A 20,203-nucleotide genomic window follows, 5' to 3' on the forward strand; every position below is an offset into this window, starting at 1 on the left:
TATTTCTTTAGAAACTATATACAACTTTTAGATAAAATTTTTACATAAATAAAACTACTGTTTTTTATAATTTTTAAAAAATTGACTAAGATTTGTTTTTATTATTATTTACAAAACAAGAATGAAAAAGAATAATTATAAATAGTACGAAATAAGATTATTAATAAATAAGTATAGATTTTTAAAAACTGAAAAAAAAAAAAAAAAGAATGAAACGAGTCCTCGGGGAATTAGTATTTAATAATATTAATTAGATTAAAATCAGTTTTTTAAAAAATATTTTTTGGAAATCAAACCGATACGTCGATTTGCATAAGAATTATATATCCGGATTCAAATGACGACATGTCGATAAACGAGGTCAGCTTCCCTAACCTCGGCTGGGTATGAATTGGTATCGAGCGAAAGGGAAATTGAACTTCTTCAGGAGCCCTAATTGCAGAGATTCGCCAGCTTCCGAGTTCGAAGCTCAAAGAGGCAAAGGAAGATGGGGAAGAAACAGCACAGTAAAGACCGTTTGTTTATTACGAAAACTGAATGGGCCACTGAATGGGGCGGAGCCAAATCCAAGGACAATCAAACTCCTTTCAAGCGGCTTCCTTTTTATTGCTGCGCGTAATTTCTCATTCCTCTTTAATCTCCACTTACTGATTCTTCTTTTTCTGTACGTAATTGTTATTTACTTGGCGCCCATGCGTCTGCCATGAATTAACAGTTGCAGTTTAATGGCAGGCTTACATTTACACCCTTTGAGGACCCTGTATGTACTGCCGATGGCAGCATCTTCGAGATAATGTAAGTTTTTTTAAGATTCACAATAACTTTGTTGGTTTTTTATGAATATCAGTTAGTTTATTGTTCTTCATAACAATATTGGTACTCGGGTTCAGGAATATCATCCCTTATATTCGGAAGTACGGTAAAAATCCTGTTACTGGAGCTCCCCTGAAGCAGGAGGATCTTATTCCTCTGATTTTCCACAAGAACTCTGAAGGTTGGTATTGTTTTAAAACCTCATCATGTTTGTTGCCTTGAACTAATATGATTGATGAATATTCCTGGTTGTCAAATGTCATTTACAGTAGCATGGTTGTCAAAATAATTCTTTGTTTTTGGCTCTGGTATAGGTTTTTGCCAGTGTGATTAGAGTTAAATGATGTGTTAAAGTTCAATATTTTTGTAATTCGGTGCCCGCGCACACAAACACACACACACACACACATATAACTCAGAATTATATGCTTTTGAAGATCATATTTTTGTTGTGGATGATCCTACCGCATTCTCGACTTTGCTTCAGGTGAGTTCCAGTGCCCTGTACTAAACAAAGTTTTTACCGAGTTCACTCACATAGTTGCTATAAAGACCACTGGAAATGTCTTCTGCTACGAGGTACGTTATATCACGTGGTGCTCTCATTCTCAGTGGTCTTTTCTTGCTTCTTCTTGAAGTACTTGGAGCTTGATGCTTGATTTTCTGATATTTCCACCTTTTAGGCAATTAAAGAACTAAATATCAAGACAAAAAACTGGAAGGAACTTCTCACTGATGAACCATTTAGTAGGGAAGATATTATAACCATTCAGGTAAAAGGGTTCCAGAGTTTGATCATTTTCAACTGTTTCTAATCTCGGTAGTAAATTTCATTTTTATGCACTTCCTCAAACTCAGTGCTGATTTGCAGAACCCTACTGCACTTGATAGTAAGGTTCTCCTGGATTTTGATCATGTGAAAAAAAGCCTGAAAGTTGATAATGAAGGTCAGCAACTGATCTTTTTCCTTTTTTGTGTTAATTCCGTCCTGCCTCTGCACCTTGACTCTTTATATTGACTTCAATTTTCCCCAGAACTTCAGAAAATGAAATCAGATCCAACATATAACATAAATGTCTCGGGGGACATCAAGCAGATGTTGAAGGAACTTGGAACAGAAAAAGGAAGGCAAACTGCACTTCATGGGGGAGGTGGTGGCAAGGCACAGAAAGAAAGGGCAGCTGCCCTTGCTGCAATTTTAGAAGCTAGGTCACGCATTAAAGAAAATTCCAAGGAAAATGCAAAAGGAGAGGAGACACCTACTCAGGCATTTAGTATTGTGGATGCTGCATCTGCTTCAGTACATGGAAGAAGTGCAGCTGCTGCGAAAGCTGCTCCTAGTGAAAAAACTGCAGCTCGAATTGCCATGCACATGGCCGGTGAGAGAGCACCGGTGAATGCTAAGATGGTTAGTGTATTACACTATTTATTGTTAGATTTCCCCCCTTCAAATTCATTATTAATTACATGCTACTCAACGAACAATTTGAAATGTTTTATCCAACAATATGATTGAATTAGAATTCAGGTACCTGTATCGTAAAGAAGGCCAGTATTCCGGTTATAATGGTTTTTATAATTTTTTTTGGCATCTAAATGAATTATTAACATTAGTTGTTATTACAGGTAAAGAGTCGTTACACTACGGGGGCTGCATCCCGATCCTTTACATCTACATCTTATGATCCTGTTACAAAGAATGAACACGAATATATCAAGGTTGAGAAAAATCCAAAGAAGAAAGGATATGTACAGTTGCACACAACTCATGGAGATTTGAATATTGAGCTGCATTGTGATATTACTCCAAGGGCATGTGAGAATTTCATCACACTGTGTGAAAATGGCTACTACAATGGAGTAGCTTTTCATAGAAGTATTAGGTACGATGCTGCTGCAGACTGTAGTTCAATAATGATAATCTTATTATTTGGCGTATTTACATGGTGAAGGTGTGATAATGTAGGAATTTTATGATTCAAGGTGGTGATCCAACTGGTACTGGGAGAGGAGGTGAATCTATATGGGGAAAGCCCTTCAAAGATGAACTCAACTCCAAGTTGCTTCATTCTGGAAGGGGAATTGTCAGTATGGCAAATAGTGGTCCCCACACTAATGGTTCCCAGTTCTTTATTCTATACAAATCTGCCAATCATTTAAACTTCAAGCATACTGTATTTGGCGGTGTTGTTGGTGGTTTGACTGCTTTGGCAGCTATGGAAAAGGTTCCTGTTGATGACAATGATCGGCCTCTGGTCAGTTCGTTATTATCTTTGTAATTTTAAACCTTCCATTTTTTGTGGTCAGCATGATTTCCGTTTCATGTTTATTTTCTAGGACGCCCTTTGCCTATTTTCCCTTTGAAAACATTAACGATCCTCTAGTTTAAAGCTCAATTAAGTCAGTCATGTGTGTGTACGAATGGTTGAGGATGTTAAAGGGCATATATGGACATTTCTATGGAATGGTTGGCAAACATAATTTGTTACTTTTCAATGCTTGGACATTACTTTTCCCCTTAGATATTTCAAACCTTACTTCCTACTGTGATGACCCAACGCATCTCATCTTTTACTTGTGCAGGAGGAGATCAAGATTACAAGTGTCACAGTCTTTGTCAATCCATACTCAGAACCCGATGAAGAAGAAGAAAACAAGCAAAAAGACGAGAAGAATGTTGAAGATGAAGAAAACGTTTGTCTCCACAACCCAATGACTTGTTGGAGCTTATAGTATTCGTCATCATTATTTGAAAAACTCTTTTGATAAGCTCAGATGAGTATCTTTGCGTTTATTTCAGGATAAGGTTGGATCATGGTATAGCAACCCAGGCACCGGGGTAGCTGAAAATGGAGCTGCAGGTGGCGGTGTAGGGAAATACCTGAAAGCAAGGAATGCCCAGTCCAAACCCCCTGCTGTTGATGCTAGTCTAGGAGCAACTACCTCGACCAAGAAAAGGACTGCTGCAGGAGAGTTCAAAGACTTCTCTTCGTGGTAATAATCCCTATAGACCAAGTTAGAAAAGGGCATAGGTTTTGCAGCTAGCCCTTAAGTTACAGTTTTCTTTTGGTGTTTAAATCTTACAAGTTATTGGAATGGGGAGCGGGTAAAAAGGGTGCATTTGGCCTATTGAGTTCTGGAATCCATTACTGACGACAGAAGTTCATTTCACAAACTCTTGAGTTGTAGATTATGCCTAAGGACAACCCTTCCCCCAAACCCAAAAAGAGAGATAGATAGATAGAGAGAGAGAGTGAGAAAAAGAGGGAAAAGCTTAATTCAGACATGAATCCTCCTTTTCCGACAGTGTGCTGTAAAAATCAATTGGCAGATATAACAACGGCTCTTCTTCTTCCAATATTATTTATATTTCAAAGCTGTTTCTCTGCTAAGGAGTAGTGAGTAGTGAGTTGTGAGTATATGCCAAAGTGAGGATAACTCAGCCGTGTACTCATACTTAGAATTGGAGATCTGAACCTTCATACTCTCATATTTTTTGTACTAAAAGAAATGAGTTTGACCGCATGCTGAATTTCCATGTAAAGTTGTATTTCAACCGTACCCAACACTGCTAAATTATCTTGTTCACAGCTTTGCTGTCGATCCAGACTTTAAATTTTGATCATTTTTCTGTGTCGCTGCTTACTCTCTTAGTCTCTCAGCTTTAGCCCACTTATATTGGCCCACACAGATTGAGATATCTTGAAACCCACCTGTAGTTTTCACTCTGCTCTTCGCTGGTTGTAGCAGATCACTTTTCCTTGCCTCAAATTATGTTATCATCTCGAGTCTTGGCAATATGTAATTCAAGAACTTCAAACTTGAAGGTAAGGATAAATAAGCTTATTTATTTATTTATTTATTTTATTTTTTTATATTAAGCGTAATTGCAAATTGTTATTAATAATTTAGACCATATTTTATATTTTCATTTTAACCTTTTCTTTTTTAAAGCCATTGTTTAAGTTTTAGCTCAACAATAGCAACGAACTATTAGATATTGATTGATCAACACATTAATTATGATCATCAGTTGTCAATAATCAGGGGTGAGAAGCATCTGCTTTTGGTTTTGATTGAATGAAACAAATCCTTATTTATTATTCTTATTCTTATTATTATTTCTTTCTTTTTTTATTTTTCCTTTTTCTTTTGAGTTCAACAACTTAACCTGTAATTTATTCACAAAAGTAGTTTACATAGAAGAGGTTTGAAGTTGTTATTTCTTCGAAAATTATGAACTTCGGCTAATAATTTCAAGCGTACAATCACTTTAATCATTACATTCATTTTAGATTTTGGACCACATTTCAACCAATCCCTGGATTTGAAGTATCTAATGGGTTAGAATTTAATTTCAACCAATCTCTGGGTCTATTTTAGGATTATGTAATTAATTGAAATTTTATTCATATCACAATTTTTTTTTTAATTTTATATCTAATATTGAGACGATTCTATTCAATTTTCTTTTTCAAATGACTTTGAATTAAAATCTCTAATTTAAGATTTAATTGGATTCAAAATCAAATTAAATTCGAGTTTGAATTCAAATATCCTGTATAAAGTGGGCTAAATTACACTTTCAATTTTTATTTTTGAAGGTAGCCATCTCCAATTTTTCTCTCCTAACTCAAGCTTCCCCATCCCCTCATGTTTTTTCTTCTTTTTTGAAAGTTATACTTAAATCTGCTTTTTCGTTTTTTTTTTTTTTTTTTTTTTTTTTTTTTTTTTTTTTTTTTTTTTTTTTTTTTTTTTTTTTNTTTTTTTTTTTTTCTTCTTCTCTTGAATCATTATTTTTTCTTTACTTATGGTCTTTCGTTAATAATTTTGTAATTGTATTGCAACACAGATCACCATCATTCAAAGAAAATGGTTTGTGATAGCTTTGGAAATCAATTTGTTTAACATCACTTTTGTATTATTCAGAAATAGTTATATCTCAAACTTAAAAGAAGAGATAGTATAAATAAATTAATAATATTCAGCAATTACTAAATGTAAAACAAATAATTAATTTAAAGAGAACTAATATCAATTAAACGTAAAAAAAAAAAAATTAAAAACATATCATGATCAACATTTGATCAAACTCAAAAAGAAAAAGAATATATAGAAATTTATAGTAAAAGAGCATAAAAGTTTAATAAACCACTTTAGTTTGAAAGAGAAATATTGTGGGTTAAATTCAAGAGACATTTGATAGGGAGAAAGAAAACAAGAAAAGGAATAATGGAAAGGAAGAAAAACAAAGTGGAGGAAAGACACTGAAGGTTCGTTCCTTTTGTTTTGTGTGTGTTAAGTTATAAATAATAATAAGATAAGATATGGGAAATTGGGTTCTCTCTCAGCAATGATGCTCTGCTTGGAATAAAGAACAAATTTCTAAAAATGAAGGACAACAGACACCAAAAATGGAGTTGACCAAATCATTCATCAAATCTTATAAATTCTCACATAGATTTTCCGCCACAATCATCCCCCTAACATAAATTCATCCACACATGAAGATTCCAATATAAAAACAAGTGTCCTATAACCTAGAGATACAGCCATTCAACCAAAAGAAGACAAATTTCTCGGTAAATGGGTGAAGAACAGAAAAGTTGAACATGGGGTTAGAGCATGAGCATGAGCATGAGCTAATAATATCATGTGTGGAGGAGGCGAGATGACGAAGAAGAAGAAGAAGAATGGTTGGGGCTATATGGAGAAAGGGGCGTAGGGCTGCTGCAACAAGAGATAGATGCCTTAAGAATATTGTGGTAAATACATTAAATTAGATGGGGGTGGGGAGGGAATAAAGTTGGATCAAAAGCATGCCCTAGAAATTAGAAATTAGAAATTAGAAAATGGAAATTGGGGAAGGGGATGGTTGTATTGGTAAAAGTGTACATCATTATTTATACCACATTGTCATCATGTATGGGGTGGGGGGGTTTATGAAAAGTATAAAGCGAACCCAGAATTTTGGCAGAGTTTGGAGAGAGATTAGGAGGCAAACAAATGTGAGTGGCTTCTTCTTCTATGATGCTGATGCACGCCGGCAGCTTTACCTTATTATTATTTTTTTTTTTCCCTCTCTTTCTCTCTATTACCCAAACTCCAATCGGCACGCCTGCCTTCCACTCCACTCCACTCAAACACAACCTTCTAATAATATAAACACATCCTCTCTCCCTCTCTAAATTCTAAAATAATGCAAAAGCTAATCCACTAGCTAACACCATCGATCATCTTCTTAGACATGCTTACCTTTCCTTTCTTTTTCTCACACTTCCATCATCTTTTTTGTCAGAAGCAGAATTCTATTTCTAAACCAATCCCACTCCCCTTCTCTACTTTTTACACAATCCCAACCATGCTCTATGTGTTATGGCTATATTACATTTCAGATTTAGCCCATAAAAACAATCATCTACTTACTTGCTTGCTTCCACAGAAGAGGGTTTTAAAATAAGACCCCAAAGCCTTCCCCCCTCTCCATCATTCCTCCCCATCTTTCTCTCACCTTTAGCTCTGATGTTGTTTTAGGCATTAACCCACCACCTAAATTCTCAGTCTGAAACGAATCCTCACTTTCAGAAAACTTGTTCCGAGTCCAAAAGACTAAGGAGATTCCGAGTTTTTTTTTTCTTTTTTGATGTGGGTCTTAAATGGATACCTTGTTTCGGCTTGTCAATCTTCAGTCTGAACAATCTTACAACTCCAGTAGAAGTAGAACCAATTCTAGCAGCTCCAGATCGTCTAGACAAAACCAATACCATTACCATCAACAGGAAGACGAAGAATGCTACAACGTTCTCATGGATGAGGAAGATTTCTCATCGTCTAGTAATTCTAGACAATACTACAATCCTTACCTTCCCAACCCATCTTCCACCGTCTCCACCACGCCCACCGCCACCACCCCAACCCCGATCGATCAATTCTCATTCGTCTCCCCCGCTCCGGATTTCAACTTCGAATTTTCCGGCAGGTGGGCCCCTGATATTCTCCTAGAAACCGCCAGGGCCATTTCTGACAGGAATAGTGCTCGTGTTCAGCAGCTGATGTGGATGCTAAACGAACTTAGCTCCCCCTATGGGGATACGGATCAAAAGCTAGCTGCCTATTTCCTGCAGGCCTTGTTTACCCGCATGACTGATTCCGGCGACCGTAATTATCGCGCTTTGTCCTCCGCCTCAGAGAAAACATGCTCATTCGAATCAACTAGGAAAATGATGCTCAAGTTTCAGGAGGTTAGTCCCTGGACCACTTTTGGGCATGTCTCTTGCAATGGCGCATTAATTGAAGCCTTAGAAGGCGAATCAAAGCTACACATAATCGATATCAGTAACACGTATTGCACTCAGTGGCCCACTTTGCTAGAAGCCCTCGCGACTCGTACCGACGATACGCCCCACCTACGCCTCACAACTGTCGTCATCACTAAGCCCGGCGATGGAAGTGGAGTAGCCGCATCTCAAAAAGTAATGAAGGAAATAGGTACAAGAATGGAAAAGTTCGCTAGGCTTATGGGCGTACCTTTCAAATTCCACACGCTATACCATTCCGGTGACCTTTCAGATTTGGACTTGGCGAAATTAGACATCAAAGAAGACGAGGCACTCGCCGTCAACTGCATCGGAGCGTTACGTTCCGTGGCGGCAGTTGATAACCGCCGAGATTTCTTGATTGCATCTTTCCGCAGTTTACGGCCGCGGATAATCACTGTGATAGAAGAGGAAGCCGACCTCGACGTAGGCGTCGATGGGATTGAATTTCTGAGTGGGTTCCAAGAATGTCTGCGTTGGTTTAGGGTTTACTTCGAGACATTGGACGAGAGTTTCACGAGGACAAGCAACGAGCGGTTGATGCTTGAGAGAGCAGCCGGTAGGGCAATCGTGGACCTGGTGGCTTGCTCGGCAGCGGAGTCGGTGGAGAGAAGGGAATCGGCGGCGCGGTGGGCACAGCGGTTGCATGGAAGCGGTTTCAGTCCGCTGATATTCAGCGACGAAGTATGCGACGACGTAAGGGCACTATTGAGGAGGTACAAGGAAGGGTGGGCAATGACACAGAGCTCGGACGTCGCCGGAATATTCTTGACGTGGAAAGAGCAGCCGGTGGTGTGGGCCAGTGCATGGAAACCTTGACTGACCTTCACCAGTGGGTCCATCGAAATGGAAATGGTTCAGTTGGTGGCTTTTAGCACATGGCTGAAGGATGGGGGAAACCCTTGGGCAAGGCCGTTTGGAACCAAAAAAGGGAGAGAACATAAATTAAAGTATCTATTTCCAGTGATTTTAATACAATTCAGGTACATTTTAATTCTTAATTTGTCATTATTTCCCCATTTTTATGAACCTTTTTTCCCCCTTTTCTTTTCTTCATTACTATTTCAAATTATAGAACAACATTGCATCACGTAGAAGGAATTTAACTTTTACATAAATAATCATTAGTATACCTTAATTCGAATATTTTTGGTAAGAAGAAAAAAGGTTCAAGAAATCGGTAACCTTTCGACTTGATCTTAATCTTAATTATATAACCTCTCTTTATTTGCATTCAAGAAAAACTATCAATAATTTAACGTTCTCAATTGAGTCCCAAACCCAACCTTATAGGATGTGCACATAATATATAGTGAAGAGGTTTGAATATATCAAATATGACTATACATTTTGAAAAATAGTAAATGTCTTTTAACTTAAAAAAAAAAAAAAAAAAAAAGAGTAGAATTATTCTGGATTGCATAGGAAATGAACCACTTTTTTTAGAATCATTATTAAAACGAAAAGATCCAAACAATTGTCACAATGGGAAGAGAAGAGAGGTCCAATATCACAAGTGGAGTTGGTGGATGGAGATGAAGCAAAATGGCATTAATAAGCAAATAAATTTGAACGATATCAAATTGGTTAAGTTGGAGATTAGATAGATAATCGAAAGTAAAGAGAGAAAAAAAAAACTTAGAAGAGGTGGGAAAAGAAGGCATTGGGTTTTGGGAATAGAACTTCGAGCCTGAGGAGGCACTCAGAATCTTAGGACGGCCGCTGAGATATTCGCCCATTAGTGGCACAAATGGGCTGTGTAGTGGCCTCCTCATGCTGACTTTCAATGCCCACTTTCTCTCTCTCTCTCTCTCTCTAAATTCCCGAGGAAACTTTTCAAAAGTCTAAGATTTTTCATATGGGATTTGACAGAGGGAGGGAGGGAGGGAGTGAGGAGGGTGTTCTTTATTTAAGCCAGCCATCAGTTTTCTTACTTTTCTAATTATGGCCCCCACTAATGGAAAAAAGAAAAAAAAAAAAAAAAAGGAAAAAGCTCTTTCCCAGTGATGCTACTTTTGGCCCACAGAAGGTGAATGGTGAATGATTCGCTTTAAAATTACAAAATACAGAAACAAAAACATGAGTGCGTATAAAGATAGGGCTACGTTTATAGTACCTGAGTTCACTTTCAACTTTCAAGTACTTTCTGGCTGGTCTTTCTCATTTGAACTAGCCGTGTATCTTTGCGAGGAGCGTGAGAATGTGATGCGTCATTTCAATAAACTTACCAGCCAGAGTAAATACAGGCTAACTTTATTTCATTGTGGCCTAAAATCTCACCGTTGACACTACAAGTCTCTTCCCTTCCAACACCAACACATTCTATAAAAGTTGATGTGGGCTTGTCCATGCCGTGGCCTTAAAGCTGCCGTTTCCCATGGATGAACAATTGTTACTTTTCAGTTTTCTTTTCATAGGGCCGAACCATTAATCTCCTCACCACGACATTCAAAACTGGCTCTCATTTTTCTTTTTCCTTTTCCCACTTATGTTATGAACTGTGGAATACCCCCACCCACTTGAATAGTCTGTTGTCTGTCAAGGAGCACGAGTCTGCTCTTGGGGTGTGCAGGCTGCCCTTTCTTTCCTATCCCAATATCCTTTACTTAGATCTATAATTAACAAACTTATCCCTAGAAAGCCTATTGATTTTAGCCATGCTCGGGTTCACTAGTAAAGGTATGCTTCTTCCAGGAAAACTAAAAGATAAATAACATTCGGTACTGTAATAACATAAAGGTTTGTCTACTCATTCATCATCGAAAACTTTACCAGTTTCGAAAATATGGTACAACCATATGGGTTCAAGCAAAGCCTTTGCCCTATCCAACTGATGACGTTCATATCCGTTACATTCTGTTAATTCTTTCTCTATCTGAGGGTAACAACGTTGCAAAGAAGCCAACATAATATCACCCCACTCTCTGCCGTCAGCACTATACAGGCTTCGGCACACGAACTGTAGAAGTCCCAATACCAGCCCAAAGTCCTTTGTTTCCAACCCAATTTCTGAGCCAATCATAAAAATCGCTCCAACTGCATCCAAGATGTGGTGATCTCTTTCTAAAAATGTGATAGTCATCTTCAGAAATTTCTTAAATATGGAAAATTTATGTTGGTCTAGAGATCTGTCATCGTCCTCCTCGGTAGAATCTTCATTCAAATCGAGAAGTTCGATCTTTGCAACCATTGATAACCATGGGGGAAAATTAATTTTGGCTTGCTCAAAGAAGTAGATGTGCGCCTCCTCTCCTTCAACAGGTTTTATTATGCAACCAGCTCCTAAAGCCAAAATCAGATCAGGAAGCCAAGACTTTGCCACCGCAACAAGACGTGCTGCATAACCAGACCCCAAATGTACTTCAACTAAGGCTATCAAATCAAGCAAATTATGGCCAAGAATAGGAATCTGCGTCAACGATGAATCTTTCACATGTCTTAACACTTGATTCAATAACTTGGCAGCATAGGTTAATGAGCACTTTAGACAGAGGAAAAATTCTTTCGTTTCCATCTCGAACTGAATATCTTTATGAACTTGTTGGCCTAAAATCGACGTGATGAGTTGCATATACTCTGAAGCAAATTTCAAGCACAATTCATACTTTTCTGAAAGAAAGCCCATGGAAATAGAATCAACAATGAACTTGAGGATAGCTGTAAGGTTCTTCCCCTGCTTCAACGTCTTTTTTAAAGGATCAACACATCCTACATGAATAACTACAAATGTCAACAATTTGTCATTCACGTTTATATCAATAGTATATATGCTAACAAGTATTGCAAAAAACAAAAATCTAAGATTTTACTTCAAACCTGAATCCCAAAACAATTAGATGCATGGTTCTTTTTAATGTTCTTCATCAACTAATTTGAAAGTATCATCTGAGCTAACTTCAAGAATCAGAAAACCTATAAGATCTTAATATTTTGAGTTTATCCCATGATTATTAAAAACATGGATTGAAATAATGATCCATTAACAAAGAATTGAAAAGCAGAATCATATAGCAAGATTAAGAGTATTAGGGCATCTCATTCTATAAATTTAATCTAACAAAACAAAGTACTTCGGTCATTATTTCAACTTGAAGTATTAGTTGAGCTAGTTTACACTCGAGAGTAGAATTCACTTGCGAATTGCTTACCTCCCTCAAGAGGGTGAGATTGATTTCTCCCAGATTCCTTCAGCTTTTTTTCTACATGTTGAGACAATTTTCTGACACCTCGCTTAACTTCATCAGGTTTTCTAGGGTCCTCTGACTCGTACAGTTTCTTAACGCAGTTAAGCAAGTGATCAAGCGTCTGCTCCAATATTGCCTGCAGAAGAATGATAAGACTTCAGAAATATACTGTAAAGGTAAAACGTGGATCAGACAGTATGATAATTTCCACAACTTCAAATGAGTTTCCGTTGGCAAGTAAAGTTGAAACTACTGTAACATAATAGAAAAGAAACTTTGTACTAAACACTTCCCTCAACTAGAATAAAATCTTAATAATAAAAATTACAGTTTTTCATCAAACAGGAATTATTTGATAATATTGTAATAGCCATACTATTTGAGTAATTAACCGGGCAGTTAAGCAATTTTAAGTGGAAGGTAAAGAGAGCTGGATGGGAATATATATCTAAGAAACAAGAAGACACCGTATACAGTTCATCCTATCCAAGGGGAATAGGGACTAGCACTTCAAGTTACCAGAATATCAAAGTATAAGCACTTGCCTCTGAACTAGAAGAATCTGTCACAATTTTGTTCTTGGTTCCACTATTACTCGTACTATTTTTGCTGCAACACTTCTTTAGCGCCATGTGCAAAGCAAGAGATGTATATGCTAGAACGGGAGATACATCCATATACTCATAATCAACGCATTCTACAATACTTACTTCACAGATAACTTTTAAAGTAAGAAATATGGTCTCTATAGTCTGAGAACTCAATAAAGCACTCTTCATTTTTTCATCTGAAACCAAATCTTTAACTTGCCACGATATTCCTACTGCAACAAGGTAGTCGCCTTCAAAGCTCAGACACTTTTTTCCACCAAAACGCTTTAATTTAGATTGTACTTTCCCTGATAACTTACATCTCTTTCTCTTTGCAGGGGAAACACTCAACTTTGGTATCTCAGTACCAAATCTAATGTGACAACGATAAGCAGATTTCTGTAGTAACAATGTCATGGCTTCGAACATAACATCTAGTGCATCACAAGCCTGGAAAAACTTATGGCCAGACCTCACTTCAGCTTGCTTTGCTAAGTCACCCGACAAACCACTGCAGTTAGTAATTAATTGCATACACTCCTCAAGGAGATCCGTAAGACCATCGGGAGAGAACATGGACACAATGTCGAATAAAGAAGATCGTGCACGCCCAGAATGTGCTACAGAGAGCAAGCACTTCAATTTTTCACCGGTGAACAAATCTTTGAGATCGTTCTTATAACAAAGTTCACTAGAAATGCTGCTGCAGAGGTATTTGGCTGAAAGAAGTAAGCCATCAATGTAATTTTCATCCAGCTTGGCAGAGGACGAAACCAAATTGATTAATGCTTGAACAAGCTCCTTAATTGACTTAAGAGATGCCCCTTCTGACGCAGCAAATTCACAAAATCTTGCTCCAGCCATGGGAGACCGCTTTATAAGTGTTATGCAGCGACTGCATGCCTCTTCAATTGATATTTTGGTGGGAAAATACGATGGTATCAGCAATCTAGTAATTTTCTGGCTAATAATGGGTTGATCATGTGCGAGTACCGTTAACAATACATCTAAACTGACCACCTACAGAAACATTCGAGGATACATTATCGGAAAGAACACGCCTTCGTAGCATTTATGCTTAAAAAAAATTAGTAATATGATAGCCTTACCTTATTAAACTGGAAATCACGAACATCCCTGATAAGGAGGAGGATATCTGCTAGAGCTACTCTTACCGAAAGCGCATTATCCAGCATCAAATGCCCCAACCTTGGTAAGATCACTTTAAGAATCTCATGGGATTGAGGGTTTCCAAACAAATAGATTATGCCATTCAATGTTGAAAGCCTGACTTCATTGGATATATCACGCGACATTTCATCAAAAATTTTGGTAATGATCTTTGTGATGGTCGATGAAGGGATTATTTCCCAAAATAAATAAAGAATGCGACAACAACCTTCAACTGCTACGACTCTCACATCAGAACATTCATCCATGAGAAGCTTCTCTATTAAAAAGAACTGTTTCTCGAGCAATGTGTCCTTTAGCTCTTTTGTAGCATCTGGGTTTTCCAGAGGAAACACATCCAAAAGTAGGTGCAATGAATTTTGACGAACATTTGAATTTGCAACCTTGCAAGAGATTCAGCAGGATAATAAGAACCGTGTACTAACCAAAGCCTAAATACATACTTCCATAAGCAGAATCTCCCGAGTATATTATACATGAACGTTAAATAGAAGTTGTGTCTATTAACTTTGAAGTGATCCATCAAAAGATGATTAAACCGATGTGACTATTTCAAAAAATTATTTTTGCTTTGTTACCAAACTATCTAACTTTCAAGAGAAACAATTTTGCAGTTCAAAATCACTTAGAATGTTTATCCAAGCACACTCTAAATCATTAATAGATTGAGAACTAGAAGCTCAGCTAGTACTGAAACCTTACTAAAACACTATCACAACCAAATCCTAAAGAAAATTCAATTGGTTCATACATCCTCAACATTTTAATTCATCTTCTAACCTTCGAAGTAAGTTAATTCAATAGTTCCTTTTTTCCCTCTTAACTGTTTACAATGAACAAGATGAGGAGTGCAGACTAATGAATTTCAGAATGTCACAAGAACACATTAATTGCTACTGCTCATACCAATTGAGCTATAGAGCCATTCAATTGTGAATTAAGAACGGCTTGCTAGAAAGAGAGAGGTACCTGCAGCGATCGAAATATCACAGGCTCAGTTAAACGGAAAAGAAGCTTCTCAACACCGTCGACAGTTCGCTGGTCTACAAACGCTCCTAAAACCCTTCTAATCGAAGCACTAAACGCACTTGTGCTCGCATGTATGGCACCCTCCACCAGACCCTGCAAAAAACCATTTTCCATTTCATCTCTTATATCTCCTTCAGAATTCCGCCAAGCACGAAACACGATGTCTCCGTACCCCTCCAACATAGATTTTCTTCCAAATGGAATTTGGGATCGGATAATTGCCAACGCTTCCTTCAGTAGCTGCCGACTTAAGCCAAAAGTATATGCCAGGAACCGACGACCATCCTCGGTTTTCAAATACAGAGGTGAAATAACGCAACGAATTAGCAAAAGTTTCAAATCTTTGATACTCTCGTCTTCAAAATCAAACAAGGAAAATGCCTCACGAAGCATATAAACCTTGTGCACATCCCCCTTCTTCTTTAGCGTCAACGATCTAGAGAGCAAGAAAGGAAGGGACAGAGAGATCAGAGATTCTCGCCCCGGCAAGTCCTCCTTCCACCATTCCTCGCACAAATTTGCAATCTCCGTTGACAATACGGTATTCGACTCGAATATAATCAAATTATCGTGCAACTCCCGAGCGCCCGGCAGTAAATCGATCAGAGAAAATACTCTTTTAGGGTGCGAAATGCACAAAAAAACAAGGTACGACAAAATTTCGAGCTCTGCCAGAACTTTCTCCTTTCGTAAGTTCGAATTGGATTCACCACTTTCTAAATCTTCAAATTCCCGAGTTTTGGAATGGCGCAAAGATCGTCGCAGACGTTTAGTGGGAGGAGACTGCGGGGACTTGGAGGGACTAGAGTTGGATTGTGGATTAGAGTTCGTGAAACTGGTGCCTAGAAGATTCCGAAAAGTTTCAATTGCACGAGAAACAGAAAGTTGGAGGGCTAGAGGAATAGAGGAGGAAAGATCTGAAGAAGACTTTACGCCATGAATTAGGGTTTTGAACGCGTGCTTTGATGACTTGAGGCTTAGTTTTACAGCAGAGGAGACGAATTCTCCCGCCGAGGATTCAAGAGATGAACGCAACCTCTTCTCCATGGGATACAGACTTCTACTATCTCTGTTTCGATATCCCTTTCTGCTATATATGGGGTTGGAGTCCTTCCTTTGTCTTTAAACAGAGTCGTCGGAAACGGAAACTGAGGCCAAAACTGTCGCTTCCTTCCATTCGGCGACGGAGGAGAATCGCTTCATTCTCTGTACTTCAAAATTCGAAGGCGAAGACGGAGAAACGATGACCATGACGGAGCATCTCCGGTTGACTCTGATACTCTGCTGCTTCTTTTTTACCAATCGTCACGGACAGGTACGTTTAGTATAACCCCATTCGAATTTAAATTGAGCATTTTCGCGCCCTTTTTACAATAGTCTCGTCCCCCACGTCTCTATACTTGGGCCGGCCCAGAACTAAATAGTTTTCATATATTTAAATATTTTTTAATTAAAGGTTCATTTCTCTGTTTGTGCAAACATACAATTAATGAGAGGAAGATCTAAGCTAAGAATTCAAATAATTGAACTTTGTTAATAGAACTGTCATTAATGAACGAAATGAAACATTATTCCTTTCTCATTTATATTATAAATAAAATAGTTAAATATGTTCATTAGATATTTTAATACATTTCTTCCGTTTTTCTATAGCCATTTCTAATTAATTTACATGATTTAGAAAAGGAAAAATATTGTTAATGTGGACCTGCTTTGGGGACCGAGCGTCCTACTGGTACACCGCCTAATGTATGGCTCAGATATTATTTGTAACAACTCCTACGAAATGTTTCATTCTCTTCTTTAACCGAGAAGGGATCTCAGAGAAGCACGAGAAAAGGGCAGGGAGAAAAGGGCAGGGCACTTATGAGTGGAGATGGGGCATGGATGGAATCTTAACGCTGAAGTTAGGGTATGAGGCTTTTGTGGTATGATTAGTCTCCCTTACTTGGCTGTGGCTTCCAGTGTTTTCATCCCCATGGGGGGGAAAAACAGTACACTCTGTAGTCATCAACCACTGACAGTGTTTCCATTACAAAACCAAAACTAAAAGAGGTATGATATGTGGAGCCACTGACACCCATCTTCTCAGATATCTCATTGCCTAACTTCTCCCACCATATCCCAACCAAAACAAATGAGATGCATCACCAACGCCTACTTTCAACCAAAATAATTCACTCCTGCCCCTCATCTCTCACTCAAAATAGCTACTACCACACCCTTTTCATCCTCCCCCATCCCTCATTCCCCAACTAAACCATCTGATATAAGCCAAGAACGCCACTTGACGAGTAGGACGGGACATTCCCGAACTTCCCTTCGATCAGAAACTCTTTTCCTGTTTCAGAATATAAGGAATTATCTTCAACAACTTCGAATTAACCTCCCATGACAACAAAGAAGAAAAGCAGGAGAATAGGGCCAGCCAAACCAACAACGAACAGATGAATTAGTTTCGAGTTTCAAGTGAGTGAGTGAGTGAGGAAGAGTATGAAAGAATCCTAACAATGGATCAAAAGGCATTCCAACATTCTTATTAATGTTATGTATACACTTCTTCCAAATGGCTCAAATGGTACACAGGAAAGCACAAACTTTATCAGCTCCAGTGTATTGAAAGAGAAGGGGGAAGCATCCCAAGCCTCCCATCAAAAGGTAGGGTGGCAATAGATACTCAACAATAAAATTCGTGATCATCATGGCAAAAACAATGGAACTAAATAAAACAAAATTTAATAAATATAATGAAAAGAGCAAGTGACAGCATCAAGTGATCATGAACATAAAAACATTAGCAATAACCACAACAACCTTCAGTCTCCTTCAAGGATTCTCTTGGAATTTGATGGTTTTCTTTTTCTTACACTAAGTCAGCTTCTTCTTGTGTTCTTCATCTTCTTGTTCTTACTCCATTGTCCAGGCTATAATTATCCCTTTCTCTCATATTTACTTCTCCCTTATTTCTATTTCTTGTCTGTCACTGCTGGATCCTTTATTGGGTATTGGAAAAATGAAGCCCCAATCGTTTGATCAACAAAAATTTATCTCGAACAACAATGTTGGAGTGAAAAACATCCTAGATTCTCATTATTAATACCATACTATGTTTCACTATGGCCGATGAATCTTCTTCTCTGGACAATCTGGATCGGACTCCTCGAATGTGAGTCGTCTCTTACTCTTGGTACCAGAAGTGGAGGTAGCAGAACGGTTGTCAACAATATTAGGGGTGGTTGTGCAAATTGAAGATGATGGAGTTCCAATAATCTCTTCTTTCACATTCCCTTTCTCAGTTTTGAGCATCAGATTATAGCAAAAGAATGCATCTTCCTGTTGCATTTTTCAACAATGCAAGAACAAAATAAGCAAAAACATGCACATCGGATCTGATTTATGCATTATGAACCATCTCAAAGCAGTAGAACTCACATATTCTAATGACCCAAATGAAGGTATCGCTTTCAAATTAAGCTCAACCTGTTCTCTTGTCATATGAGCATCAGATGAAGCTAATAATGAAGCGGCAGCTATGATAGATGGTCGATGATCCACTAAGTTAATCTCTGTACCGTAAGTCCCAGTTTAATGAACAGATCAATTGAACTTGCAAATGAAGAAGCGATTAATCATGAAATGGGGGATCGGATGATACCTTTAACTGTTGCCATTATAAACTTCGCAGCTTTAGAGAGTAATCCTTGTGAATTGGAGTCGATGAAGATCGTTCGGATTAAGTATTGTAGATAAGAAAAGGGAGTGACTGAGCTCATTCTCCATCCCAAGGTATTAAGAATGTAGAGTTCCATTCTTTGAATTGCCTTGCTTTCCATATCAAGTCCCTCAACTTGAAGACTCGATAACTTAGGGGTTTTAGATTCCTCCATCTTAGCCGCCAGTGACAGGGATCCCACAGCCAACAATCGGAAAATCCACGACCTCTTTTGCTGTCCGTCAATTACAGAAGAATCAATTAATCAAACACTTGATCGGCATAACCCAACATTCAGATTGACGGATTAGATAGCTTACAAGGTTCCGGATAGACAAAACCCGATCGAAATAGGTGATGGATAGATACGCAGTATGGAATTGAAATCCAAAAAGCACCTGACTCTAAATCAAAGAACAGACACAAAACCAAGCTATAAAATCCCCAAAAGAACAAAAACAAAACAAAAAAAAAAAAAAAAAAAAACGAATCCATTAAGGGTANAAAAAAAAAAAAAAAAAAAAAAAAAAAAAAAAAAAAAAAAAAAAACACGAATCCATTAAGGGTAAGTCGAATTGTAGCAAAAAAGAAGACGAACTTTGAGAATCCAGTCAATTGCATCCAATCGGACAGTCCTCAACCAGGTCTGGATAGAGGGCGGAGAATGATTTAAGGGCAAAGGGGTTGTAGATTCAGTCCCAGTCTCTCTTGCAACTAAGATCTCAAAATACTCATCATCGTCATCGGCGAGAAAAAAGGGAATCGGGTCGGAAGGGGCGGTGGGTTCATCGGGGTCATCGTCAGTCAAGAAAGACGCATCTTCTTGACACAAAAGATTGGAGAGAGAGAAAGAAGAAGCACGGTCAGTAGTGTACCCCATATCTGGGCGTCGGGTTCTCTGTACATTCGAACAAGAAGAAAAGTCTAAGAAAGGGGAATGTGGGTAAATTTGTAGAGGAGCTGCTTAGCTCCTAAAACCCACGAACAAGCCCAAAACATGGAGTCGAGAAAGAGGGGGAAGGTGAGGAGAAAAAAAGAGGGAAAAGAGTGGACTTTGGCGAGTGGGGAGGCGGGCGAAAACACCGGTTTCGTTGCCGCCAAAACAACCGGATGAGATATTGAGTTTCTTTGGCTCTTCAATCCCTTTTTTCCTGTCAAACTCTCATCTCTATCGTATCATATCATATCAGTTCTCTTTCTCGTTTTTTTCCTTTCATTACGATAAAAGTAAAAAACTTAATTTCTTTTCACCCATTAAATATATTTATGAAATTACGTTACCATAAACGAGGGCATTCATCAAAACGAGAAGTTCGAGGTTATAGATCTACAAGATGATGCTCGTGACAAAGATACCAATACAAGAGA

General features: G+C 38.1%; 4 protein-coding genes across 5 annotated transcripts; 2 read left to right on the forward strand and 2 right to left on the reverse strand.

Moving 5' to 3' along the window:
* Nucleotides 1-319: 319 nt before the first annotated feature.
* LOC111497137 (peptidyl-prolyl cis-trans isomerase CYP65-like) lies at nucleotides 320-4,437 on the forward strand. The gene is made up of 11 exons (XM_023147806.1): nucleotides 320-615; nucleotides 733-795; nucleotides 891-994; nucleotides 1,301-1,392; nucleotides 1,497-1,586; nucleotides 1,685-1,760; nucleotides 1,848-2,221; nucleotides 2,440-2,696; nucleotides 2,780-3,068; nucleotides 3,397-3,507; nucleotides 3,614-4,437. Exons 1-11 carry the CDS (start codon nucleotides 488-490, stop codon nucleotides 3,809-3,811), a joined length of 1,782 nt encoding a protein of 593 aa, XP_023003574.1. The 5' UTR covers nucleotides 320-487; the 3' UTR covers nucleotides 3,812-4,437.
* Nucleotides 4,438-6,265: 1,828 nt separating this feature from the next.
* On the forward strand, nucleotides 6,266-9,177 carry LOC111497273 (protein SHORT-ROOT-like). The gene has a single exon (XM_023148030.1). The coding sequence runs from the start codon at nucleotides 7,470-7,472 to the stop codon at nucleotides 8,946-8,948; it is 1,479 nt and encodes a 492-aa protein (XP_023003798.1). The 5' UTR covers nucleotides 6,266-7,469; the 3' UTR covers nucleotides 8,949-9,177.
* Nucleotides 9,178-10,853: 1,676 nt separating this feature from the next.
* LOC111497213 lies at nucleotides 10,854-16,452 on the reverse strand. Of its 2 annotated transcripts, none has more exons than XM_023147935.1 (5): nucleotides 15,064-16,452; nucleotides 14,013-14,477; nucleotides 12,859-13,923; nucleotides 12,278-12,449; nucleotides 10,854-11,837 (listed from the first exon to the last, which is right to left on the reverse strand). In XM_023147935.1, exons 1-5 carry the CDS (start codon nucleotides 16,168-16,170, stop codon nucleotides 10,879-10,881), a joined length of 3,768 nt encoding a protein of 1,255 aa, XP_023003703.1. In that variant the 5' UTR covers nucleotides 16,171-16,452; the 3' UTR covers nucleotides 10,854-10,878. The 2 variants fall into 2 exon arrangements, with proteins under 2 accessions (XP_023003703.1, XP_023003702.1); XM_023147934.1 differs by having other exon boundaries at nucleotides 12,278-12,452.
* A 1,261-nt stretch (nucleotides 16,453-17,713) lies between these two features.
* LOC111497177 (cyclin-D5-1-like) lies at nucleotides 17,714-19,998 on the reverse strand. Its single transcript, XM_023147875.1, has 5 exons — nucleotides 19,434-19,998; nucleotides 19,156-19,239; nucleotides 18,779-19,070; nucleotides 18,556-18,689; nucleotides 17,714-18,456 (listed from the first exon to the last, which is right to left on the reverse strand). Exons 1-5 carry the CDS (start codon nucleotides 19,713-19,715, stop codon nucleotides 18,238-18,240), a joined length of 1,011 nt encoding a protein of 336 aa, XP_023003643.1. The 5' UTR covers nucleotides 19,716-19,998; the 3' UTR covers nucleotides 17,714-18,237.
* Between the last annotated feature and the right edge of the window lie 205 nt (nucleotides 19,999-20,203).

Source organism: Cucurbita maxima, unplaced genomic scaffold, assembly GCF_002738345.1.
Source record: "Cucurbita maxima cultivar Rimu unplaced genomic scaffold, Cmax_1.0 Cma_Scf00023, whole genome shotgun sequence".
Lineage (NCBI taxonomy): Eukaryota > Viridiplantae > Streptophyta > Magnoliopsida > Cucurbitales > Cucurbitaceae > Cucurbita > Cucurbita maxima.